General features: G+C 39.3%; 1 protein-coding gene across 1 annotated transcript in view; it reads right to left on the bottom strand.

Moving 5' to 3' along the window:
- Positions 1 to 15,855, bottom strand: part of adamts3 (ADAM metallopeptidase with thrombospondin type 1 motif, 3) — a 173,126-nt gene extending 157,271 nt beyond the window's left edge. The window contains exons 1-3 of the mRNA XM_046035379.1: positions 15,531 to 15,855; positions 15,105 to 15,126; positions 6,612 to 7,051 (exon numbers count right to left, since the gene is read on the bottom strand). Of these exons, the coding sequence (XP_045891335.1) occupies positions 6,612 to 7,051; positions 15,105 to 15,126; positions 15,531 to 15,590 (522 nt within the window). The 5' untranslated portion in view covers positions 15,591 to 15,855. The remainder of the gene's footprint in view (positions 1 to 6,611; positions 7,052 to 15,104; positions 15,127 to 15,530) is intronic.
- Between the last annotated feature and the right edge of the window lie 8,908 nt (positions 15,856 to 24,763).

Below are 24,763 nucleotides of genomic sequence, written 5' to 3'. Positions count from 1 at the left end.
AATTGTCACAGCTGGGAAGCTGGAGACACAGAAAGACTGAAGCGATGATTGAATGACCCAGATTTGTCAAATATAAAAAAGACAGGACCACTCCTCTTGCAAACAACTGTTCAAGAAGTTAAAACGTAAAGCCCTAAGTCTGGCAGTGAGTTGGAAATTGATTCAGGTTTTGTCACAAAATTAGCTTAACATAAATCAGGAGTGAACATGACAAATAAATGTGCTAATGGTATGATAGATTTTGCTTGGCACCACTTTTAAATGTGCGCTCTGCTGTACCCTGACAGATTTGTTTCTGATCCACACACTAGATTAAAAAAGACAGAAAACAGAGCTCGGCACTGATGTAATTTATCTGCTTTTATCAGGAAACCCCTCTCCCTGGTTTCTCTGACATGCATGCAACATGAAGGCTGTCTCCCCCACAGGCCAGCAAAGATCACACTTGCTTCACCCCCACACTGCTGCTGCTGAAGCAGAAGAAGTATCTGCCTCATAAGCATTTAGCAGTCAAGCTGCCTGACTGCCTGCCTGCCTCCCTGCCTGCCTGCTCCAGTAAAGACTTCCAGACAGCAGCCTGGCTATAATTAAGAAACAGTAAAACACACACCTAGTGAGGGCTAGAGCTACCGCTTGAGATCAAAGACCCCTGGCCCTCAACGACAGGCTTTTTCACCAGCAACCACTGGTTTGGCAAGTGTTTGATCTCGAGTCATGCAGTCCTACATGCTTTTCATTAGGCTGCAAACAATGTGAGTAGAAAAGATGATCATGTTCTTCATTAGAGCAGGCAGAAAACAAGACAGTAATATTTTCATTATTTAGAATTGTATAGTACTATAGTATAGTGTGGACTAATCAATTGCTGTTTGCTCTGTTGTTGTTTCTTGCCACAACAGAGCACTGATCACAGCAGTTTACAGTAAATGAAGACCTATTGTGATGTTGAGAGCTTAGAAAATACTTCCGGTCATAGAAAGTGACAAGAGGAATTGGAGAAAAAGAACAACTGAGCTGCTGACTATGTCCCAGTCTGCATTTGAATAACGTAAAAAAAAACAAGGGATGGTCACTAATGCATTCCTGGATTGTACTAGAATAGTATGGTATAGTATAGTATAATCCTTTTTGTTTTCACTGAAAAATAACAAGTTCACATTAAACTTACTTTCCCCCAGATTTTATTTCAGCGCTTCATTTTTATATCCCATTACATCTAAATGCTGTTGTTTCTTACAGTAACAGAAGTGCTCTTGTGATTTTGACAGCTTAGAAAGTGCTTCCGGTAAAAAAATTATTACAGTATGTGCTTTATCACAAAAAGTTTTTGACTTTTAAATTCAGATTTGAACCAGATTTATATATCACTGATTGTTTTTTGTCCGATTTTAAACATTTATTTTTAAATAATCAAAATAACTGCTGATAGCATGGTACACTATAGTGTGATATCATGCAGTGTTTTATGTAGCAGCAGTCTTTTCAAATCAGCCTTCCACTGGGCAAAGACACTGAGCTTTGATGGCTGTTGGCGTCTTCAAAGTGACATCCTGCCACAACAGTATTTACAAAGCAAAACTCTCACATCCTGTGTGGCCCCCTCTCAGGCCTGAATCTCCTCCCAGGTTCAACTATAAATGTCTTGGAGAGACTGAATCTGCCCAAGTGATAAACTGCTTCCTCCTGCTCCAATCAAAGGAAATGGCGAAATCCTGCAGTGCAGAACAGTGACTCAAAGGTCAGACTGGCATTATCTTTGTCAGTGCTTGACACAGAATTTGTATTATTTTTTGGCGTTCACACAGATGAGAGTTCAGAAAGAAAGAAGTAAAGTGGTTAGACTGCTTTGATATTTTATATCTTTGTATCCATCGCCTCTATCTAACTTATATAGGCCTACATCTTTACATCTTTGATTTTGAAGTTCTGCCAGTTAAACATTGTAACAAAACAGCTGCACAGTGACAAATAGGAAACATAATTTTGCTTTAACAGTGAATAAATGAAAATACATCTTTGAAAAAAACTATGTGAACATACTGTCCAGTGAGCAACCAAGAGAGTTAATGTGACTGACAACCTCTAGCCAATCTGGCTAGTATGTTAGCAGTTAGCTCGCCAGCTACAGCAGAGACAATTAGCCATGTGGGTAGTCACTAAGTAACTAAGCCTGAATTAAACAGGTGGTATTATGCTCATTTTCAGGTTCAAAATCCTATTTAGGGGTTGTACCAGAACAGGTTTACATGATTTAATTTTCAAAAAACACCATATTTTTTGTCATACTGCACATTGCTGTAGCTCCTCTTTTCACCCTGTGTGTGAAAGCTTCATTTTAGCTATGGAGTGATACATTTTGTCTTTAAATGATCTTTGTTGGGAGTTGCACATGCGCAGTTCCTAGTTAAGGAGTACTAGCCAATCAGAGAAGGGCAGGTCAACGAAAAGACGGTAAACAGCTTCGATTCAGCTGTAAGCTACATGTTGCCGACCAGGTTGGCAATATGGACTGGAGCAAGAGTTTCAGAGTGGTGAGTTATTAATCTGTAACAAAAGTATCTTTCATCCATAAAGTTTTAACTGAGCTCTGTCTCTACATCACAGTAACAACTTTATGTCCATTGACTGGCAGGAGCGTTGGTAGTGTTTAGAAGGGAGAGGAGAGGTGTGCTGCAGCTCTGTGTTTTTCCACCGGTGTTTTTGAGGGTGTGTCAGACTAGTCGCTCAGCGAGCATTATGACACGTATTTTCATTGTGACGTCACAACAAAGGGAAGTAAAGGCTGGACTACAAACAAGCTGTTTTCAAGTGGTTCAGAGCAGAGTTTTCTGTGGGAGATGGGAACTCCCTTAGGGCTGGACTTTGGGCTTTTTCACTTTGCAAACCTATTACATGCACAAAAAAGATATATAACTCAATAAAGGAGAGGGAAAAAGCCAAAAACCATAATACCACCTCTTTAAACATTTTTCTGTGTCTGTTTATGGTGTGACCCAGCCTTAAAGCACTTCTGCCAGAGAGTGGCTGGATCAGTTTGTGGAAATATTGTATTTAATTGTTAGTTAACCCTGGGCAAAAAACAAAATTTTACAGTCCAGAGCTGTAGACTTGCAACTCGACTTGGACTCAACTCAAATGCGACTTGATGGAAAAACACTGAGAAAACCTGACTTGGTGAACCATAAATATTTAAAAATGCAATACTGTACGTAGTTTCGCCTTTTAGAGCTCAGGACAACTGTTATGAATAATTAATAACATAATCAGGATGTCCGCAAAGTCATAACCTAATTCTTAATTTCAGTTGCAGCTGCTGGCACCAGAATAAAATGGAGAAAACTCTAAATTCAGATGGGAAGACTGCCTTTTCATTATAAAATGTATTATCCAATACACAAGTAGCTCAATAGTTTCTCCTCCTCTCAAGCATATCGCCTATTTTCCTTCCTGCACCCCTCTACAGTGAAGGCTTGAGACTTGTCTTGGACTCAAAAATAGCTCTGTCCTAGGCATACTGTAGAGGTCTCTGGGATCACAAAAATACCTTTGAAAATGCCAGCTTCAGCTTTATAACAGGTAAAAAAAAATTACTGTGATTTGTTTCCTAATTTTTGCATAAGGGAAGCTGTGTGACCGAATCACAGAGCAACATACTGAGTTCTAAAGTCTCAAATGGGCGAACGCTCCCCTGATTTCCTTCTTTCTATAATGTGAGACTAACATAACTTTAGGATTGTGGGAGTTGAAATAACACATGAAAGGTAACATCTCATGAAAAGCAGTGCTAACTTGCTTCCTCTTTCTGAACAGATTCCAAACTTAACAGCAGAATGCGACCTAAGGGCAGGAAGCTTAGGAATCAGTGCAAACATTAGCAAGCTAGGCTAACTAGCTTCCATTTTCTGAGTGCAATACAAACACCTCCAAATTTAACCCAATAAACATACTGATGGCTTCTATCTGACAACAGTATAGTGGTACATAGTGAGAAAAAAAACACATCACCATGATGTCAGCCATTGGTTTGTGGACATCATTTTGAAGCCTCGATTTTGGCATTTTGGCCGTCGCCAATTTTTGGCAACCAGGCACCAGACGTGACGACATTTGAACGATAGGGTGGCGCTAGTTAGTTTGATTAGCAAGATGCATCTGTAATTCACATTAACTGTGATTTTAACCGGGATGCTAATTTTGGCTAGCGAAAAAGACTAAAATATAGCAAGCAAGCTTACTCCTAGACAGCTAGAGTGTCATTGTATTTTCTATTTCTTCACAAAAAGATAATTCAAATTTAATTTCGACTGTACAATACAATTTATTTGAGTAAATCTCTTTTTCCTGCTGCTACATTTGGTTCAGTGCGATACAGTGTGAGCTTGGTACTTTATTATACTGTGCCTGATGGTACAACGACAGAAAAATGAACTCACTTCAGGTTTGGTATCCAAAGAAAAATCAATACACTGATAGATAGGCTATTCAATATTGTATTAAATTGATGATCTCACTTTAAATTAGTTACTGAACAAATTACAGCACAGCAGCAAGGTTAAACTTCTTGTTGTCTCTATTGTCTTTTGTCTCTCCTGTATATATAATCCCACTAGGTAATATAAAATGTCCTTTAATTGATTCTCTACAGATCTGCCTGTCAGATGTCTTTTTCATTATGCCTTCTTGTGCAGTATGAGTTTAGTTTGAGAGCTTGTTTAATGAGATCTTTAAAGGACAGGAACAAACACATTTACCATTTTTGTCTTTATTCCTGTCTCACTACAAAACTGTTTTCACCCTCAGTTTCGCAAAAGGCTATCGATACATTTCTGGTGGGTAAAAATAAGTGTTTTAAGATCTAGTTTTATATATTTAGGTTTACAGTGAGGAAGCAGAAAAGTGTGTTTTGCAAAAGCATCTTGTTTTTTCAGGATCTAATTTTGCAACCAGAAGCTACCTGAATTTTACTTTTAAGTGGGAAGAAATACTGTATGTGGTTGTTCTGGTATCATATGATGGTATAATCAAGTTTCATGCAAAACCCAAAACAATGCCTGTCAGCTTTCTTCTTGTGAATCAACATGTTTTAATTTTCCAAGAAAGTCAGCCCATTTTTCATAAGAATCTCCTTCTACCACCTTATCAAAATGACACAATCTCTTCAGTTTTTGCTGGCCAGCAACCTTGTCAAAACCACACTCCCACGCCTGCCTGTGATAATGTCTCTCCAAATCTGCTGCCTTGTAACAAATGTTGTAATGTAGAAAGAAAAAAGTGAACCCCTGCAGGGTACCTTTGGCCATCCTCTGAAAATCAAATCCTGAGGACACACGCGCATGCACACACACATTGTATAGAAAATGTAGACAGCAAGGCTTTGCATTCATGTTTCACAATGACTTAAGTAAACAAGTCCCTGAGGCTCTCTCGCGGACCATATTCATATGTCACTCTTTTAAGTGAAGGGACTGTTTTTTGATGTGCAGCGGTAAAGACTGTACTTCAGGTTGTACCAGGTATGAGTACATGCCATTTAATCTGTGTACAGTACAGTAAATTCAGATAAATACCAGTGAACACATGTCATTAAAGGAATAACACTGGTGTTACTTCCTTTGTTTATTATGATTCAAAATTCCCCTGAAGAAATTAAGGGCAAAGATTTTACATCCATGGTAACAGCTCTGTGAGGCTGTATTCACAGTGGTGAGTTTAATCTAAATGCTAACATGCTGATGTTTGGCAGGTATTATTCTAACCATGTTCACCATCTAAGTTCTTCAACTACAGTGTTCAGTGCTCTGATGAAGGCTTCACGACGATACATGCCATCAGATTTGTCACTCCGTTAGTTGTAAATTATATTCACAAAAATTATCAAGACATGAGGTGACAATTCTAAACTTTTTGGTTCTTTTTCTGTTTTAACAAAAACATATTGCAGCGCAGGAGAAGTACGCCTGTTTCCTCTTACACTTGAGCAATATTTGCCTACAGACAGTACTTGTAGGAAAGTTTCATCAGCAGAATTGCTTTTCATAATAAAAGATTAAAACAACACCATCTTTATTGCCTATCAGGAGTCATGAGTTATAGTTCATCCTTTGTGTTGCCTTTAAAGTCTGCAGCATTTCAGCACAGCACTTCATTTGAAGGTCTTTGGGTTTGGCTAGCTGAGTCTTTTTCTTAAATCCAGAGATGCTTCATTGGCCTACTTTTTGCCCAGGTCATTCCCCAATTACTGCTGAAGTGTTTTATGAGGGGTGATGGGAAGGATAGGACTGCACCTTTTGTGCAGCATAATGGTAATTTGTGTTTTATGTTGGAAAGAGGTTGGGGGGAAAATCCGTTGGGTTTGTGGGTGCAATGGATGGCCACTCACCCGTGACAAACTTCTGTACAAAAAGCTATTCCGTCTACCCGCCTGAAGAATATCTTAGAGAACAATGTGCTGTAAAAATGCTGGGTGCTGACGTAAAGAAAGGCTAAACTCAGCAGTTACGAACATCTTAAATCCATTAGTGTCAGTTGATAAGGTCATGGCACTATTGTAATGAAAAGACAGAGTTTGAGGGGGTGGGGAGTAAGGCGCTTTATGGATGAAGAGGACTTACCAGTCCGTCACAGTTGTTAATGGCAACCGCTGCCCCGGGGACGTCTGTGATGTCTCCGATAAAGGTGCAGTCGGTCTTTAGCAGCTCACGATGCAGTATCCTCTCCGTCCCGCTAGTGGCCTCAGTCTGGTTGCCACCTGTACTGGCATCGTCACCAGCGTTGTCGCTGACGTTCCCAAAGCCTTGGACCTCATCGTGCCACTCCACCATCGCACCTGGAGCCACCAGCCTGTTGTTTGGGCGGAGACGGAGGTGGAACTCCTTTCCGAAGGCGGAGATGTTGAAGAAAAGTTTCTGTTCAGATTCACCAGAAGAAAACACCTCTCTCTTGACGCGTTGCTTGTGAGTGGCAGAGAGCAGGTGTGACAGGTAGTGTCCATGAGAGTCAGTGCTGAAGGGAGTGACAAGGCCGTATTCCTTCAGCCGGCTCCTCAACTGGTCTGTAAAACACAATGACAATGAGACCTTTTTTTCAGGACAGCATTCCAAGTAGGGGTGGGTGATATGGCAAAAATCACGATTCACGATATTATCACGATTCATTTTCATGCTTATATAAGACTGGTAAGAGAAAAATAACACAATTTTATTAAATCATGTGCAATGCAGCCTAATGATTCATTCAAACAACAAAGAACTGATTCATTTTGTTCTTATAACATTATATAAGATTTTAATATAAATTTTATTATTTGATTTTCTCACAAATGAATGTGCTGTTTGCTTCTACATGTTTAAAAACATAAAGGCAGGGAGGGACTTGCAGATATTTATTGGCGTTTACAGTAGCCAATAGCGCTGAATGTGCGTTACGCCCCCCCACCCCGTCATGCACACTCTGTGCCAAGCTGGAAGCTTCCAATCTGAGACCCGAAGCCAACGCGGAAGTCCCTTAAACCTGCATTCTATTGAACGGCCAGCAGGGGGTGACTCTTCCGGCTCCATTAGAAATAATGGTAAAATGACTGAATAATTACCCCAGTAAACACTTTCCTAATGAGTTTATGGTCTCAATCGCTAGTTTCAAGTTTTCTTCAATACAATATGATGTTCATTTAGTAAATTATGGTCCCATTTATTTTAAAATAGATCATAAAGCAGAATATGCTTCAGGGCGGGATTATCTATGATTGACAAGTTGTTACCATGGCGAACTGTCAATCAGGCTAGAGTGTACCCACGGCACTGTGTAAATTTAACCAGGGCTTTTGAAAAAGCTTATTAGGATTTGGCTATTCACTTTCTTTGGTGAGTATATTTAGTTTTAAGACTGGTGTTTGCCAGACAAAGTTGTCAGCCCTGTTAAAATGACAGTTAAGGTGAATTACAGATGCACCTAGCTAAGCAAGCTAGCTTGCTCCGCACACGGCTGTTAGCTCAACCGTCTCATCCAAATATGGTCATGTCCGGTGCCACTGGTTGCACAAACTCATCAAGGCAGTGATGTTACGATGACTACGTCGACTTCTTATATACAGTCTATGCTCTGTGCAGACTGGTTCAGCTCTCACTGTGTGAACACTACGGCCGGACCGGGACCCAACACAGCCTCTGAGACCGGCAGAGGCCAGTTTAACGACAGGGAATACAGGACCGAGGTGGTTTTCTTTCCGGGTTTTGCTCTTGGCACCCCGAGGCTAACTCAGCTAGGAAAGATACAGTTAGTAACATTAGCTGTTTGCGGTTTAGCAAAAAGTAAATGTATCTGTTCTTTAAGAAACTCTGTACATCACCTCGGTACTGTATCCTTTGCTGGTCTCTGTGTTTGGTCCTGTTCATGCCGCGGATCACTGGAAGGCTGCTGCCCAATCCAACGCCGCTCACTGACATTATCCTGGCCTAAAAACCTCCAGTACTCTATGCGTTAAACACAATACACGCCCCAGGTGCTCTGAGCTCCCAGTCCGGGTTGAGACAGCTATAACCACTAGGCTAACTGAGCTAATTAGATAACAGCGGATAGTTAGCGGTTACTTTAGCAACAAGTAACACTTTCTGTTCATCAGCAAACTGTGGTTAGATGCAGCAGAGTCCTCTAGGGTTGTGCTTGAGCTGCTTTTTTTTTTTTTTCAATCAATCTATTGTTTTTTTATTAAACATTTTGTTTTAAGAAAATGTTAAAAAAATCCATTTCAGGTTTCCAAGTCAGAGGTGACCAATTTAAATTTCTTTTTATGCATGACTGACTTTCCACAACTCAATGATATTAAACATAAAATTATATGAAACAGAGAAAAGCAGCAAATCCTCACATTTGAGTAGATGGACCTATGGAACCTTTGATATTTTTGCATAATAAATTACTAATGATGAAGTTTCTATGAACTGGTTTATTATCATTATTCAACAAATCATTTCAGCACAAGCGCTAACATCAGGTCAAAAAAAGGTAAAGGGTACTTTATTTGTCACATACACATAGCAATATTCATCGTCTGCATTTAACCCGTCCCTCAAGGGAGCAGTTGGCAGCCACTGTACAGCGCCCGGCGACCAACTCCAGCTTAAATGCAGTGTCTGGTCAAACAGCAGTGACTGGTGAAACCTGCCTAACATGTTTTTAATGGTGGGGGAAACCGGAGAACCCGGAGGAAACCTGCACATACCGGGAGAACATGCAAACTATGCTGCCCGGCCATGTTATTACTATTATCAATATTACTCTCATCCTTATCATCATAAAAGAACAGTAAAAAGGTAGCTGAGAGGCAGGTACAGGTGTAAAGATGAAAAACAAACCAGGATGTCCAATTTGAAGACTTAAAGATACCAAGACACTACACAAGAGTTAATTATATTTGAGGCAGAATTTGGATTAAACATCGCTGCAGCTATCACGACATGATTAGTTTGCTGCTCTATATTTAAAAGGTACTTTAAAGGTAAACCTTGGAGTTAGGATAATGATACACACATGTACACACTACATGGTATGCTATCTGGAATTTGAGCTTGCATACATTTGATTGGCCAGTACAGCAGACATAGGACAGCACCAAGACTGCCTGTTTTGCCTGATGAACCTGTGTTTCTTTGCAATGGTACCAATGTTGTGCCAATCCATTGGTTTCTACATTGTTTTTCATCATTCTATACCTGGCCTTGTTCTTTACATTACAGCCAGAAAAAGTCTGATGCCAATGCCTCTTTTAAGCCATGATACTTTTAAAACTACAGGCTGAAGCATGTCAAAGAAGATAAAACCTTCCTTCCATAAGTTCTTGAGAAGCTGTTGCTGCCGTTAACATGTCTAAAATAAACCTAAACCACAAAAATATGCATCCTACACTGGATGGTAATCAGTGTCATTTTGGCATAGTACATCCTTTACCCTCAAGCCCTTGTTCATGACTAATTTGTGGTCAACTAAGTTGTTCAAGGAAATGCGTGGGCCTTGAAACACGCTCAGTTTAAAGGAAATTTCCACCCAGGCTTGGTTTGCTTTTCCAAATGTGTGCAATAGCAGATGCATTCAAAAATATGTGGTTGGAAAAAAGGTAACATGGATATCCAAGCTGTGTTATTATCTTGTAAGTTTTGACTAGAAGACATTCAAACAGGTGTCAGTGTTGAAACTCAAATTACATGTCTGAGTAAATGACATGCTTTACAAATCATACTGTAGTGTGTACAGTCAGTATGACAAATGTGCTTTTTGAGAAAAAACATACTGTGAGGGATGGAAGGCTTTGTAAAGTTTACATAGATAAGGATACATTGAGCATATTTGTCAAAACTCCAAAACCAGGCACATGTCTGGTTCTGAACATGCAAAAACATCAAAGGCAAATACCTCACAGTTACATCTTGTTAACTTTACTCTTTCTGCAAACATGTATGACACAGAGTTTGTTGTTTGATACTGATACGTGAAATGGTTGTGCAGCATAGGACTGATGTAAGTTTAGATGGAGTATTACATATTTCTCTACAGTTTGCTTTCTGCAGTTAAGCTGGTGTGACAAATCTTTTAGGGATAAAAAAGTTAAAGAGCCACAGGTCAAAGAGGAGCCAAGAATTAGCTCTGTTCATTAGTGAGTATTTGTAGAGCGGAGGTTCACTGCTTAATCCTCAGGAGGCCTGGGTATAATCGCAAGAGCCACTTCTCCTATTTAGAAGGAAAAGAGCAGATTATGCTCTACTACTTTGTTCAGACCTGCAACACAGTTCCTTATGGATTAATTAAAACTTAAATCTTGTGTCTCCACAACATTAAACATTTGTGTGACAAAACATGCAAAAAATAAAAAGTCTTTATTTATCATTATACTTAAATTATAATCCTTTTTTACAGATTTTTAAATCAAATCACATTTTGATACTATTTATGGTTGGCAGTTTTTCTGCAATTGCCACTGAATGCATACACATTTACTAATAATCTCTCTGTTTAGTAGTTTTTATCGCTAGTGGTGGAGTCCGCCATTCCCACGCTGATTCAGACTGCCTAAAAGCGACGCAATCTTAACATTTTACTGTTCAGACTTTTAAGTTACTTCCTACAGCTACTGCTTCACATTAAAAGCATTCAACTGGCATAACACGGGATGGCTTTTATTATGAAGCAGCCACAGGAAAAGCAATGTGTTTGCCACTGTGGTTAGCGCAGACCACTATCATTCTTCAGAAAATGCATCTACAAAACATTGCAAAAGTCATTTTGCTAAATTTTGTAAGGGAGTAATGGAACAAGAAGGACAACCATCTAATCTACTAATTTACTACCTTCTAATCCATAAAAGCTGAGGCCAACCCTAGCAAATGAAACTGGATTAGAGCAAATTGAGAGAACACGTTCTGCCACAAATTCATTTACAGTGCTGTTAAGTTCTGACAGTATTCTTCTTAGAGCCTGACATTAAAAGGAACATTAAGTTTGAATGTACCATAAAGGCTTGGCTTTACTGCACCGTCTGGGAGACTTGCTCTTGAGGGAATAAGATCTACTGAACTGCTGCAAATATTGAAATGAGGATCAAATCGTTTTGAAAATGCTCCAAATAACACTGCATGTCCACACAGAAAAGAACACATTTGCCATTTCAAATAAAGTGGCTAAAATGGTCTCTGGTTTTTCAGATGCTTGGGAGCCACACATCTCTACTTTCATTAGGTAGCCAGTTCACTGTTGAAGCATCAACACAGCACACACTCAGAAGTGACATTAGCATCAGATTCAGATGACAGGAGTGAAGCAGTCATATCTGTCAGTTATGTATGTTAGTTGTTTGCTGGAGAGATTTCTGTAAAATTTGGTGGAAAGCCATAAGCCAAGTAAGTAGTTTGTGGTACAGACGGCGCCACCATGTGGTCATTTATAAAGCATATTAGCTCATGACTCCTGAACTATGAGGTGTTGCTGGATTTTTTGGTACAAGACAATTCTTAAAGTAAAAGCACTGCCAATTATGGCCTAAACAGATTCTTCTGTCATTTTGACTTTTTTTGCAAAACAGTCCTACAAATTTCATACAATCTACTTTCAGCAAGCACAAATTAGATAAACCATATAATTTCCCAGTATAGATCACCAAATTATTGTAGAATTTGCCTATTTGACATATAATATAATAATAATATGTAAGCAATATAAGCAATAATTCCTGAATACACTGCAATTGCAACCAAATGTTGATGACACAGGTGCACATCTAGTCAAAGCAATCCTGGAAGTGGTTCTTAGTGTTACTAACTTCAAATTTGGCACAATAAATCCCTAATCTTAATTCAGGTTTAATATTCATGGACTGGATTACATTTAATTGGAAGAATTAAATGACTAAAGAAGGCACTTAGTGGGCCCCATCAGAAAAGAGGGCAAGAAAAACATTGGGTTTCCCCCTCCACATGAATGATCACAACCTGGTGCTACAAGATATTTACTAGTGACAAATAAAAAGGATGAACCTGCATAATATGATAATATGAAACTCACATATGCACATGCTTCCATAATTAGGAGTACCAGAATGATTTGAGTACAAAAAGTATGTGAATCATATGCTATGGCCTTTACAGTCACCAGATCTCAACTCACTGGAATATTTTGGGATATTTGGAGCAACATGTAACTCCCCAAATGATGGAATATCTTAGAAGAATGGTTTCCATCCCTCCAAAAGGAAAATATATGCAAAGGAGCATTTAAACTGTTGCGGAGTCTTATGGTTTCCCAATACCTTACTAGGACACTTGGGTTTTTTCTTTAATTCACCAACCTGTATGCACCTGTACATTTTGGAGACCTGAAACATCAAGCTAATCTTGCGGCGACAAGGAATGGCTGATGCATCGCCTAAATTTAAAAATGTGTGAACTCAAACTAACCACAGAGACTTCAGTCAACAGGGGAAGACAAAACCAACAAGCCAACCATTTTCGAGGCAACATGAATTTGATTGCACAGGCTCATCATAAGCTTAAGGTGTCAGTGCTATGCTTCAAACGATGTGTTTCCTGACCACGTCTAAAGGCGAAATTGTTTATAGACGTGCGGAATGGCCACACTTGAGGGCCGGGCAAAAAGCCTGCCGTCACAGAGATTAATTGTACAAATGGGGATAACTGCGCACGCCTTCAGACAGTCTCTTCTCAGGCATTCATGGTGTTGCACTTGACTATAAGCACCAAAAGTGATGGAAGTAGTTTTGTGAAGCAGGACAGCTTGAAATGTATGTTTAAATCCCGCATACTTTCACACCTCTGCTCTGCACACCTGGCTAGCTTATGCAAACTGGCTGTGATTTTCAGATTGCTGATTTCAGGAAGTTGCAAAAATTGTGGGACGCAGCCTCTTCATTCTGTGGTCAGAGAGGTGTAGGGTGAGTTGGATATTATGTTATTCGATCATGACGCATACTGGCGCCTTTAGAGCCCTGACACACCAAACTGCCCTCAATGAACTAGCGCTGACTATGACTGAGTGATGCATCACCTCAACTTGAAAGCTTGTGAACTTGAACAAACCACAAAGACTTTAGCCAGCAACCAGCTGACCACTGGGATGAATGAAGGCGCTTTGCTTAGGTAAGAGGAGAAAACTAGTCTCTAATCTTCCTACTTTCACACCTCCACACACCTTGCAAATCGCTGCATAAAATAGGCGTGATTGCTGGATTGTCTGACACCAATTCCACAGGCGACAGGTTGTTTCAAGTACATTGTGTTAAGGCTACAGAGAAAAATATGATAAAATGTTTTTTATTAAAAGGGTTTTGCTTTGCTTTGCACTCAACTGGCCTTATGCAAGAACATTTTCATATACTTTTCTCAAACCTCTCTTACTATTTTCTGTGAGGTTTGCTCATACAAATGTTCAAAGTCAGATTCACCAAATTCTCATGAGGAGGTTCGTGATCATTAGCATAGTCAACGCCCCTAAAATTTCTATATAAGCCTGCATGTTTCCTTCCATTTGTGGGAAGGTGGAGTCTTAAGATCTGCTGTTGAAAATCAGCGGATGAAAATTTAGCAGTGTCAGTAGTTGTATTAGGAGACACGATCTCAGTACTGTGACTGAAAAAAAAAGTGAGTTGTTTGACATGAAGTTGCTAAAAAAAACATGTCTTTCTAAAGCAAAGCGCTCCATGACTTAAATGGAAGGCGAGCAAGGTGACATGACAGTCACAGAGATAGAGAGATTATTATTCATTAGCCGATGGTGCAACAGACAGCAACATGCACAACAGCTGCTTAACCATATACGTATGTTCTATAAATATGTCAATAAATGTTAAAATCTTTATCATAAACTCATTCAGATAAGTTTGAAGAACGGCAGCCTAGCTGTGACTCCTAAAACAGGCCTATATTCATGAACTATATATGAGAACCTTTTTGAAGTTCTCATGAATCACTGAGAAACAAAATACGAGCGTACATGTGGTTCTAGAATGAGGCACACTGACTTTGACTTTTGGAAGAAGAAAAGTCAGAGGTGAAAATTTAAGGGAAACCACACTTAATGGGTGAAATAACTGCTTTACAAGGACGATAATGACCCAAGAAGAGCCAGAGGTGGCAAACTACAGGCGAGGGAGCAACCACAAACGCCCACCAAGGTCCAGCTGGCAGCTGTCATCTTGCTGTGTGAGAGGCCTTGAGGTGTGCAGAAGATAACGACGAGTGTAAAAGGATCCTACGTGGACACAGTTGCAGCTCACTTGTTTCTTAACCTCAGAATGGATAACAGATGTGCAGGATTTAGAAGTGGAATTTTCTTTCCTGTATAACAAAGCCCTTGAAGCAGTTCGCTCATGTAATATAAGTGTGTGAGTGTGTGTGTTGGAGGACTTTGTGTGTGTAGAGGGCTGGTAGGGGAGGGTACAGGAGGGGGGTGTATTACAGAGCTCCTCACACACACACAAACTCCCCTCCCACTTTGATCTCAGAGTACCAAAGTTGTTCTGAGTTTGTATCAGTGTCTGGAGGAAAATCTCTGCTACTTGCATCTAATCATTAACAAGAGAACACAAATGAATAAATAGGACTTACCCTCTCTATCTACTTCACCAGCCTGTAGGAGGGAAACAAAAAAGCTCGTTAAATGCGGTACAAGCCAGAAGGAAATCATAATGTGAGAGTCTAAGATGTCCAGCAGCAGCAACGCAACTGCGCCGCAGCAGTTTACTGTAGGCTGAGCTGCTTGTAAAGATTTAACAAAAATGCCTCTATTTTACATGTCTTATGTAACAGGCTAAACTCATGCGTGTGCAGTGTCAACATGTATTTCACAGAGGAAGCAGTGTGCGCATTGACAGAGCCAGAAGTGAAAGTTTTGAGGCACTTAAAACCTGCTGCTGCGTCGGCCCACCTTTTTCCGCATTAAAGCTGGATTTATTTAATATTAAGGGTGTTCAGTTTGAGAGGCAATTTTGCGGACAACACTTTGAGAGTAAACTGAGCGTTGCAGACACTTACCTTGTCAGCTGAAGTCAATACAAATCCTACAAGCAGAAACGCTAGTGATAGGACAGCCATCACGAGTCTTAAAATGATAAAGAAAACCTTTATCCCAACGTCAAAAAATAAAAAATAAAATAAAGGGAGGGGGGAAATCGCTCTACGCAAGCGTGACCCGGCTCACACAGCAGTTATCAAAGTGGATGCGCAGACTGTGCCTCTGTTTTAGTTAATAAAAGACAACAAAAACACACAGAAAGTAGTTAAAGTTTCAATCAAACAGGAATGAGGCAAGTTGCGACACTTTTGTCAGTCAGTGTTTTTTTCTGTTCACTGAGTTTCTAGAAAGTTTTGGTGGAGTTAGTAGGACATCCCCTCTGTCGCCGGCCGGACAGAGCTGCAGTGTGAAGCTCTTGCAACCTGGCACTTGGCTCCCCTGGTTAATAAACGGCAGGACCAGCCCTGCGTGACGTCACTCTGCCCTTTCTCCGAGCCTGAACACATGGAGGAGGAGGAGGAGGAGGAGGAGCCCCCACCCCAATCTCATCCCAGGACAGGAGGCTCAGCATTACTAATAAATATGTGGCAACTTTATTTTAACCCTACCCCACCCCTCAGCTAAGTACAGTTCCTCTAGTCTACTCTACTACAGTCTAGTCCACTCTATGGATAGACACTTGCTTCACAAGTGTGAAGATTAGCTGCTTAGATTTTTTATTATTTTAGTTCATTCTTAATACGTTTGACGTTTAGACTGTTGGTTGGACAAAACAAGCACTGTGAAGGTGTCACTTTGGGCTATGGGGAATTATGACGGCACTTCTCACTATTTTCTGAAATTTTAGTCCATTTAGAGTCCAGTAGGACCTCAGCAGCCTCCCAGTCCACTGATGTCCACACTGTGACAGAGCAGGGATGATGATTTGGGGTAGGTTCACAAGCTAGCCAACAGTATAGTAAAAAATAAATAGCTCCACTTTTTCCTTTATGGGTTGAGAAAACCCTCCTACTTCTAAAGCTAAATAAACTAATTAGTGTATTGCTGTTCAACCAAAGAACGATTTTTATTTCTCAGATTCCTGAAGGCCTGAAGATTGAAAAGTATTCAATATTTCACTTGTAAAAAAAATTTAGCCTGATACAAGTCATAAAAAAATAATTTTGTGCAACTGAGCTATTTTCTTTTTTCTTTATTAATGTTGATGAAGTCCAGACCCATTTGTTGGAAACTGCTCTGGTGCATGTAAATACTGACAGTAATGCCACGAGCAAAAATGATTATGATGCTACCCTTCCTCATCTGAACACATGGTGGGACAGGAGAACAAGGAGAGGCACCCAATTTCCTCAACCAAAAGTGATAAGGAAAAGTGAAAGAGTACCAAATACTAATACTGGTAATACTAAAGCAATACATATACACTAAAAAATATACATGAATCTCTATTGAATCATACAGTTATATACTAATAATAAGATTACTTTCACTTATGTGAGAAATTTCAGTTTTTGTCATACAGAAGTTGCTTTCATTTCATAATAGATGCTTTTTACTCTTGTACAGTTCTCTCTTCAGCTACATTTTTTGATGTATCTGACTGTCAGTCTTAAAATATTCCAACAACTGAATACATTTCACATGCACCATTTGTGAGCACAGCAGAGTTCCTCTCTCAGCTGACTGAAAAGCTCCAGAGGGCGAGAGCTGCATGTAAAATCAGGTTAGAGGGGCATAGCAATTTGCAATAATATGAACTATAGTCTGCCTCATTACTGACTGCAAATCATCTACTTTTTACTCTCTGTCTCTGTCTTTCCCATGTCTGAGCTCTATCTAAAGGTAGAAATGGCATGACATCAGATTTAAGAAAGGTCCAGTGGGCATTTAAATATTAATAATATAGGGTTACCTCCAGTCTGAGTAGCAGAGAGATCTGTAAAATTTGGGGGGGAATACATTATTGAAAATGTCTCCATTGAATGTTGACTTAACAAGCAAGGCAACTGGTTCAGGCCGACACTGTCTGTATATTAATGACATTTATAAATATTTGTAACTTCACATGAACAGGGCATGTGTTATTAAAACACCTCCAACCTGCAAACTGGAATTCATTTGGGGTTGTGAGATGATTAATTAGGTAGTAAAAATGATAGTAAAGAGGAAAAATCAAAGTTCTTCTACACAAATCTGTAGTCATTATTTTTTCTCTATGCTTTGTTGTGAAATATTGGAAAATTTATTTTTAATTTATTTAAATGAAACCAGGTGACCCTAGTTTCATTTAAAGTTTAGAGGGAAAATGTCTCTTGTTTTAAACTAGTTCAACTTAAACATGTACGTTTATTGAACATAAGAAAATAAGTTAACTTAAGATATTAAGTTGGATCAACAATTGTTGAATCATGCTGACAAATATTACAGTCAGATTTGCTTTCCTCTTTCCTCTTACAGCAGCTGTGTCTGCTGTTGGATCCACTTTATAGCAGAATTAGTTCAAAGACCACATGTAAGGCTGTCTCCAGTGTCTGTGGTAAATTAAAAGTATATGGGGGTTGGAACTGAACTCGAAACTTCATCGTGGTTCTTGTTGTTTTCATTATTATAAAAAAGAAACAACCGTGCATGCTGGGAAGTCGGCAAATAAGCTGGTCATGTTTCTTTAGGAAATGAATTGAATGAGTTGAGTGAACTCGTCATTTTGTCATAAAGTCAGAACAACTCGTGTTTATAAGTTTAGAAATGGTTGGAAAATAAAAGCTGCCTGAAATGTGACAAGGGACCCAACTAGACACAGCTTTTTTGTGAGAGGTCACAAGCCAAAATGTTTGGAAATTACTGGCTTTATTTTTTATAACAAATGTGGAGTGAAAAGTACAATATCTAGATGCAATATAGAGGTATAAAGTATAAAGTACCTCAAAAGTGTTCTTGATGCAGTACTTGAGTAAACTGTAAACAGTACCCCCACCAGATGGTAAAAGCAGTATTAACATTTCTAGAAGGCAAGTAAAGTCCATCATACATAGAAATACTCTTAACGCTTCTTTCTGTAATGTTATCAGGGAGTCTTCCCTTTTGAACTCTTCTTACTGTTGGCAGCTTGTGTTGATGCTTGATTCTGATCTAAAGCTGAACTTTTCCACTCACTGCCAATAACTCGGAGGCATTAGCCCAAAATGCTGCAGCAGCTTTTCTACCTCCCGGACAGACTTGTGCTGCCTCCCCTCTAAAGAAATCTCTTAGATTTCTTAACAGTGAGAGAAACATTCAGTTATGATTTGCTGACTTTGGTGTTTTTGAACAGAGAGGCGCTTTTGTTCAAATGTCAGAGGCCTTGCTCAAAGGCACCAGTAAAAAATGGAAAAATAGAAGAAGATCATACATCATTACATCAGTCCTGCAGAGAGACTGTCCAGGTGATATGGGGACTTTTTTACTACTTTATCTAAAAAAAAAAAATCTTGGTTTGGCAATCTGTGTCAGACTGTATGATGATCAATTTCATTGTGTGATGAATACCTGATGAATTGTTGCACATTTAAATAGAAAAAGTGTACAAGCAGAGACTCATCAGCAACTAGGGCCACACATTTGTTTTGAAAATGCAGCAAATGAAAAGCAAGCATTGGAATGCTTTTTCAAATCTGTTGTATGCAGTGTCAAGTCAACCAAGGTGTTCTGTGTCATTGCATGCTATATTTTTTTTAACAGTGTCCTGATTTTCAACAGGAAATACGCTAAACATAATGCTTGAGTTCGTTTGTATTACCATACATCTCATGTGACACCGATCATGATTTCTCTTCACTGGCTCCCCATCAGATTCAGAATTCCAGTGTCTTGTGATGACACATAGAGCCTTGCAGATTCCTCGATCAGATTCAGATTCCTTGATCTAGGCTTAAAGCTAAAGGAAGCTGTGGAACTCTCTTCCTTTGGACTAAAGATATGTTGGCACTATGGGCACCTTGTTTGGACTTACGTTTGTCTAATGCTTCTATTTGTTTCTGTTTTATGGTGTTTTTTGTCTGTCTGTATGTATGTTGGTTGCCTTATTGCATTTGTGATATCTCTGCTCTTAAAAGCTACAATATAAATAAAGTTTACTTATAAATTAGTTTACTCACATACTGAGGAAATGTTGTTTATTTACGTATTTGGCATGTGACAGAAATGTTCACTGATAATGCATTTCATTTATTTACTGCCAAAATATAATTGTCATATCTTGAACTTTCTACGCTCTCTATCTTTTCCAACCACCCGGTGGCTCCTGAACATGTAGCACTCAAACTGTCGTCTGTTCATGTCCTTTATTTAACATTTATTTGATAGGGACAGATATATAGACAATTGCAACAATTATCCAGTGTAATGTCGTATGTGCGTTTTGTAGCTACTGCTGTCCCTAGAAGGGCCTTTAAAATGACAGACATAAAACAACACTGTTAACACAACCCAGGCAGGAATAACATTTGCCAGCACAACCTCATTGGAAAAGTTATTTAGTAATATACAATTGTGATTTCTGGGAGACAGGGCTGAAATTGAGGCTCTAATGATAGAGGGGGGTTAGTTTAGTGGTTAGCTTAGTTTGTAGATGTGGATCATAACAGCAGTCGCATTGTGAGACTTTGCTCCTAAAATTCTGACATTGTCAGAATTTTGATGCAGGCTGAATTGGCCAACCTCAGTTTCTGATTAATAATAATACTAATAATAATATTACATTTTATTTAAAGAGTGATTTTCAGGATGACAAAGATCTATTGCATAGCACAGCATGTAATGTAGATGAATGTATGTCACAAAAATGAAGAGTTGAGACTTGACTTGACTCCCTGCAAATTTGACTTGACTTTAGACTTGAAAGCAAACATTCAAGTCAAACATGACCTTTAAAATTCACTGAGCCATAAAAAAATAATTCCCCCCAGCTTAAATTTTGAATCATTAGGCCTCTTCACTGTGAGGACTTGGTCTCAGCTTTGTAAAAGAAACAAATCCGCCATTAACAGCTTTAAAAGGAAAATGTTCCGTGTCATTTTAATGATGAAAACTCAGGCAGCTGGCAGACTTGCACCTTGACTTCCAGTTTGATTATGAAGTCTCGAGTTGGATTTACTTCTAAAGGACTAAAGATTTGATTTTGGGCTTGTTCTATGAGACTCAAATACCGATCTGCAAACATCTTTTCAACTTCATTTTAATGTGTTTGTTTTACATTATCATTAATTTTCATCATGTTAAATGTGTACAAAAGGTCACTTATTTAACATAACTTTTTTAAGTTTTAACTCAGACGTCTAGACTTATACTGGGCTATAAGCTGTAAATGTTTTGTTGACAAGCCCCAGAGTCACCTGTTCACAAATTCATTTCCAGGTTTGGAGTTTTCCCCCCATGTGGTTTGTACCAGGAGAATGAACAGGTCAGGTCGATGGAGCACCGAGACTCTGTGTGAGTCTACGCTACATATGGAAGACACATGATCATATATCACTGCTTTTATTAGGCACAATGAAAGAGGTCTGTGTCAAGACATTCTGTTCATTTTCCTCACTCTCGCGCTCTCTCTTCCCTTTTTTCTTCCCCCTCCCTCTCCGTCTGCACTGTGAGGACATGAAGATGCCTTCTCATTCTGCTGCACGACTCATGAAATGGCCTGACAAGAAGAAGGGAAAATAACGGGCTGGCCGTGGTCGTTGTTTGCTCCTATTTGTGTCTGTGATGGAGTTTACTTCTCAACCCTGCATCGGCTGGACTGTAGGTGAGCCTGCAGATAAGGAAACCTAACTAACTGGCACATCTGCGCGCCTCATGGCTTCAGATGAACACAGAGACGGGCAGAGAAAGGTGAGAGAAATTAGGTGACGGGGTTGGGTAGAGGCAAGATGACGGGGAAATAAATGAGGGGCCAGGGGGTAAGACAGGATGAAGGAGGAGAGAAAAAAATAACAAAAAGATGAGGAGCAGCTGGGAGAAGAGCAGGAGTGGGGTTTTTTTAAAAGTCAAGGTTTCCTGGTTTGTTAGTTTGTCAACATCCTGTTCATCCTTGACCCGACACAGAGACTCAGACTCTGACTTCCTTCATCTGGCCTGAGAGTTCAACATCTGGTCTTCCTCACAACCACAGATCCAGACAAATAAGTTGCTGTTAGAATTGGCAGTGAATCACATGAGGAAAATTGAAAGCAGCCCTCTGCGGCAAAATTGGATTACTATGCAGATAGTGAGATGAAATACGAAGAGTTTAAAATTTTTGGGAAAATGCTCCAGAGAGCAGATGTTTTCTGCTTACAGGGGTATGGTAACAACTCCTCTTTACTCATTGTCTATCGCAGGACCCCTTCTATTTCCTGTTTTTCATGTTGTACCTATAAAACTCTTTATTTGCCAATTATGTTCAGCGGTACAAGTACATTTTAATTTTATGCAACTTTTTACTTCTACTTCACCATATTGCAGAGACAAACATTTTATTCCATTATAGTTATTTAACAGCTATATTTACTAGTTAGTTTGCAAATTCATAGTTAGCAAAAAAACAAAAGGAGGATCGCTTATAAAATATAATGCATTGTAAACCAGCGTTTTCATCCATCTGTTTTTATACATTAAAAACTGCAGTGGAAATGCTGGAAATTTGAAAAAAAACTATTGCAAAAATGTTATTACGCTTGGCTGAGGTGGCAAAAGTTGGTCTACCGCTAAAAACAAAGTGCATCGGAAACAGATCAGTGAATAAATTATGACATGAATCATGTGACTTAGCCTCCACTAGAGAGACAAAAACATCAGATGTGAGTGGACTGATGAGGAGACCTTTCCACTATAAATATAGTGGAAAGGTCTCCTCATCATTTCGGCAGTCAACAGCTAGCAGGCTTTGTGTTGTGACGCACTCGATATCACCCTGACAAAACCAACGACAGCCCAATCCTGTAGATGGCTGGCTCATAGATCTCCTGCCAATACACAGAAGCGTCCTCCGATCCAGAATCATAACCTTCTTGTCAACACTCAGCTTAATTTCTTTGAGTTTGTCTGCTCGCTGCTTTCATGTTTCAAGCCTTCGCCCCCACAACATGTCATCAACTGTTTAAAAAAAACTTTGATATATATATATATTTATGTGTGTATAAATAGACCCTCTACCTTTAAGCCCCTGTATAATAAAAATTTCATTTCATCCTTCATATATAATTAAACAAAAGTGACATCTTTTTTCTACATCTTCCAAGACAGGGAGCCAAATTCAATTAAATGTAGCAACTGTTCCTCGCAAATAATACTTTATCTTTTCTGACCTAATAAAATGCATCCAGAAATGAGGACAATGATTCCTCCTTGGGTTGTTGTTTTCTTCAGCAGTTTTTCTCTGTTTCTCTGACAATAAAAAGATTCTGCCAGATATTTACAAAAAGCAAAACAAAAAGTATATTAGTGGTGAGAACCCATTGTTTCAAAAGTCTTTAATTACAGCCTGTGCGTGCCTCTGGTTTGGGCAACTGGTACTCAGTCAAAGAAAATGAATACGTAGGTCTAACATGTGAGTCTAATTTGTATAATTTTGCCAAGTGACAGTAATCCCCACAAGAGGACAGAGCCATCAGCAAGGGGAACGGCTAACCTAATTACAAGACGTAGGTATGTGCTTTGAAAGTTGGTTTCTCTAAAACGACAACTATCACTGCGTTTGAACAAAGCTGACCCCCACTTGCATTATAAAAGGGGGCAAGCTGAGCCATTTCAGAGAAGGCATCTGGATTGTTTTCTTTTCTCTCTTTCACGCTTTGTCCTGAGACACAAAACGCCCCGACACAATGACTTGTGACGTCTAACAGCGAAGTTATGCCAGAGTCACAATGTGCATCTAGGTGGTGAGCCGAGCAGATGCCCCCATGGGGTCAGTGCTGGTTTTTGTCATCCTGTGTCACCACAGCAGAGAGAAGGTAGGGCAATAAAATTCCTCAGTACTAAAGGAGACATTCCGGCAGAGAGAGAGGGGAGTGCTCGGATTTGACATAATTTAAAACATGGTTGTCATATTCTGAATGGGAGGCCCGTCTCCCTCCTCCTGAGTGGAAACTTTTTTTTTTTTTTGCTGTTATGTTTTCTGCAGCTCTTACTTAAGCATGACTGCGTCTAAATAAGTTTGTTTTGGAACAGGAGAACAACAATTAAAGTGAGGGCACAGGGGCGACTGTAGTGTGTTACAATGTGCCTGTGAATGGAGGAGAAGTGATTGGAGACAAAGGTCAGCAAAAATACTCACCTATTCAGGAGTGCCAGGTCTATGATGAAGAGAAGATTTTAGTGTCAAAATCACTGCCTTTGGTCAAAACTTGACAAATACAAGCTCAGAAGATGAGACTATAATATTTATACAATTTACATAACTTTTCTGTTCAATATTTATTCTGTTTGAACGTTATTTTGCCATGGAGTCAGGTTGTGGTGTAAGTCATAAGAAATATCGACAAGAGCATTAAATTCTTTCATCATTTAAAATCACATTTTCAGTATGTCAGGTTTCAGTTTGAGCTGCAGATCACTTTAGCTATGTGGTGCACAGTATCAGAAAGCAGTCTTTAAAAGGTCAGTGCAAATGGCAAAACCCCTGACCTACAAAAGCACAAATGAATTGTTGTGACAGTTGCTTTAACATGGCAACAATCTAATTTTGTTGTGCAAATGTTTTAGCCATTGTTTTGTGATAGATGATTTTTACAGAGTGTAATTCAATTGTCCAGCAATCCTAAATGTGTCTGTTTATCTTCTGTCATCACTTGAAAGAACACAGATTCAGCCTGCCAGACTTCATTAGGGTGGTGTTATGGTAGAAAATAACTAGTTTGTACGACGTGTTTAGATGTTCACATGCTGAAAGGGTGAAATACTACAGTCTTTACTAGAAGGCACTTATGTATGTTGTACTCGGTTGTAGACATGATAAGAAACATGTAAAAGAATGTGTTTAAACTCTGAAAGGTGCATACAATTAAAAACTTTAGGTCAAAGATTATGTAGAGAAAGCAATGGTGGCCTTTCTACATGCCAGAATTGAATGTAAGGGGGGAGAACCAGAGGGCGTAAGTGACATTTTACCAACTTTAAAGGAGAGCCAAAACAAAAAATGACCATAGTACTTTCCAAGGAAACACCTTTTCAGCCCCACCGTTGCCTCATTATAATCACAATAGAAATATCCACGTTTTGGATCTAAATCTAAACACACCTGAAC

This window comes from Micropterus dolomieu, linkage group LG21 (assembly GCF_021292245.1).
Source record: "Micropterus dolomieu isolate WLL.071019.BEF.003 ecotype Adirondacks linkage group LG21, ASM2129224v1, whole genome shotgun sequence".
Taxonomy (NCBI): Eukaryota; Metazoa; Chordata; class Actinopteri; order Centrarchiformes; family Centrarchidae; genus Micropterus; species Micropterus dolomieu.
Note: the sequence above shows the minus strand (reverse complement) of the source record. Positions and strands in the feature narration are given on the sequence as shown.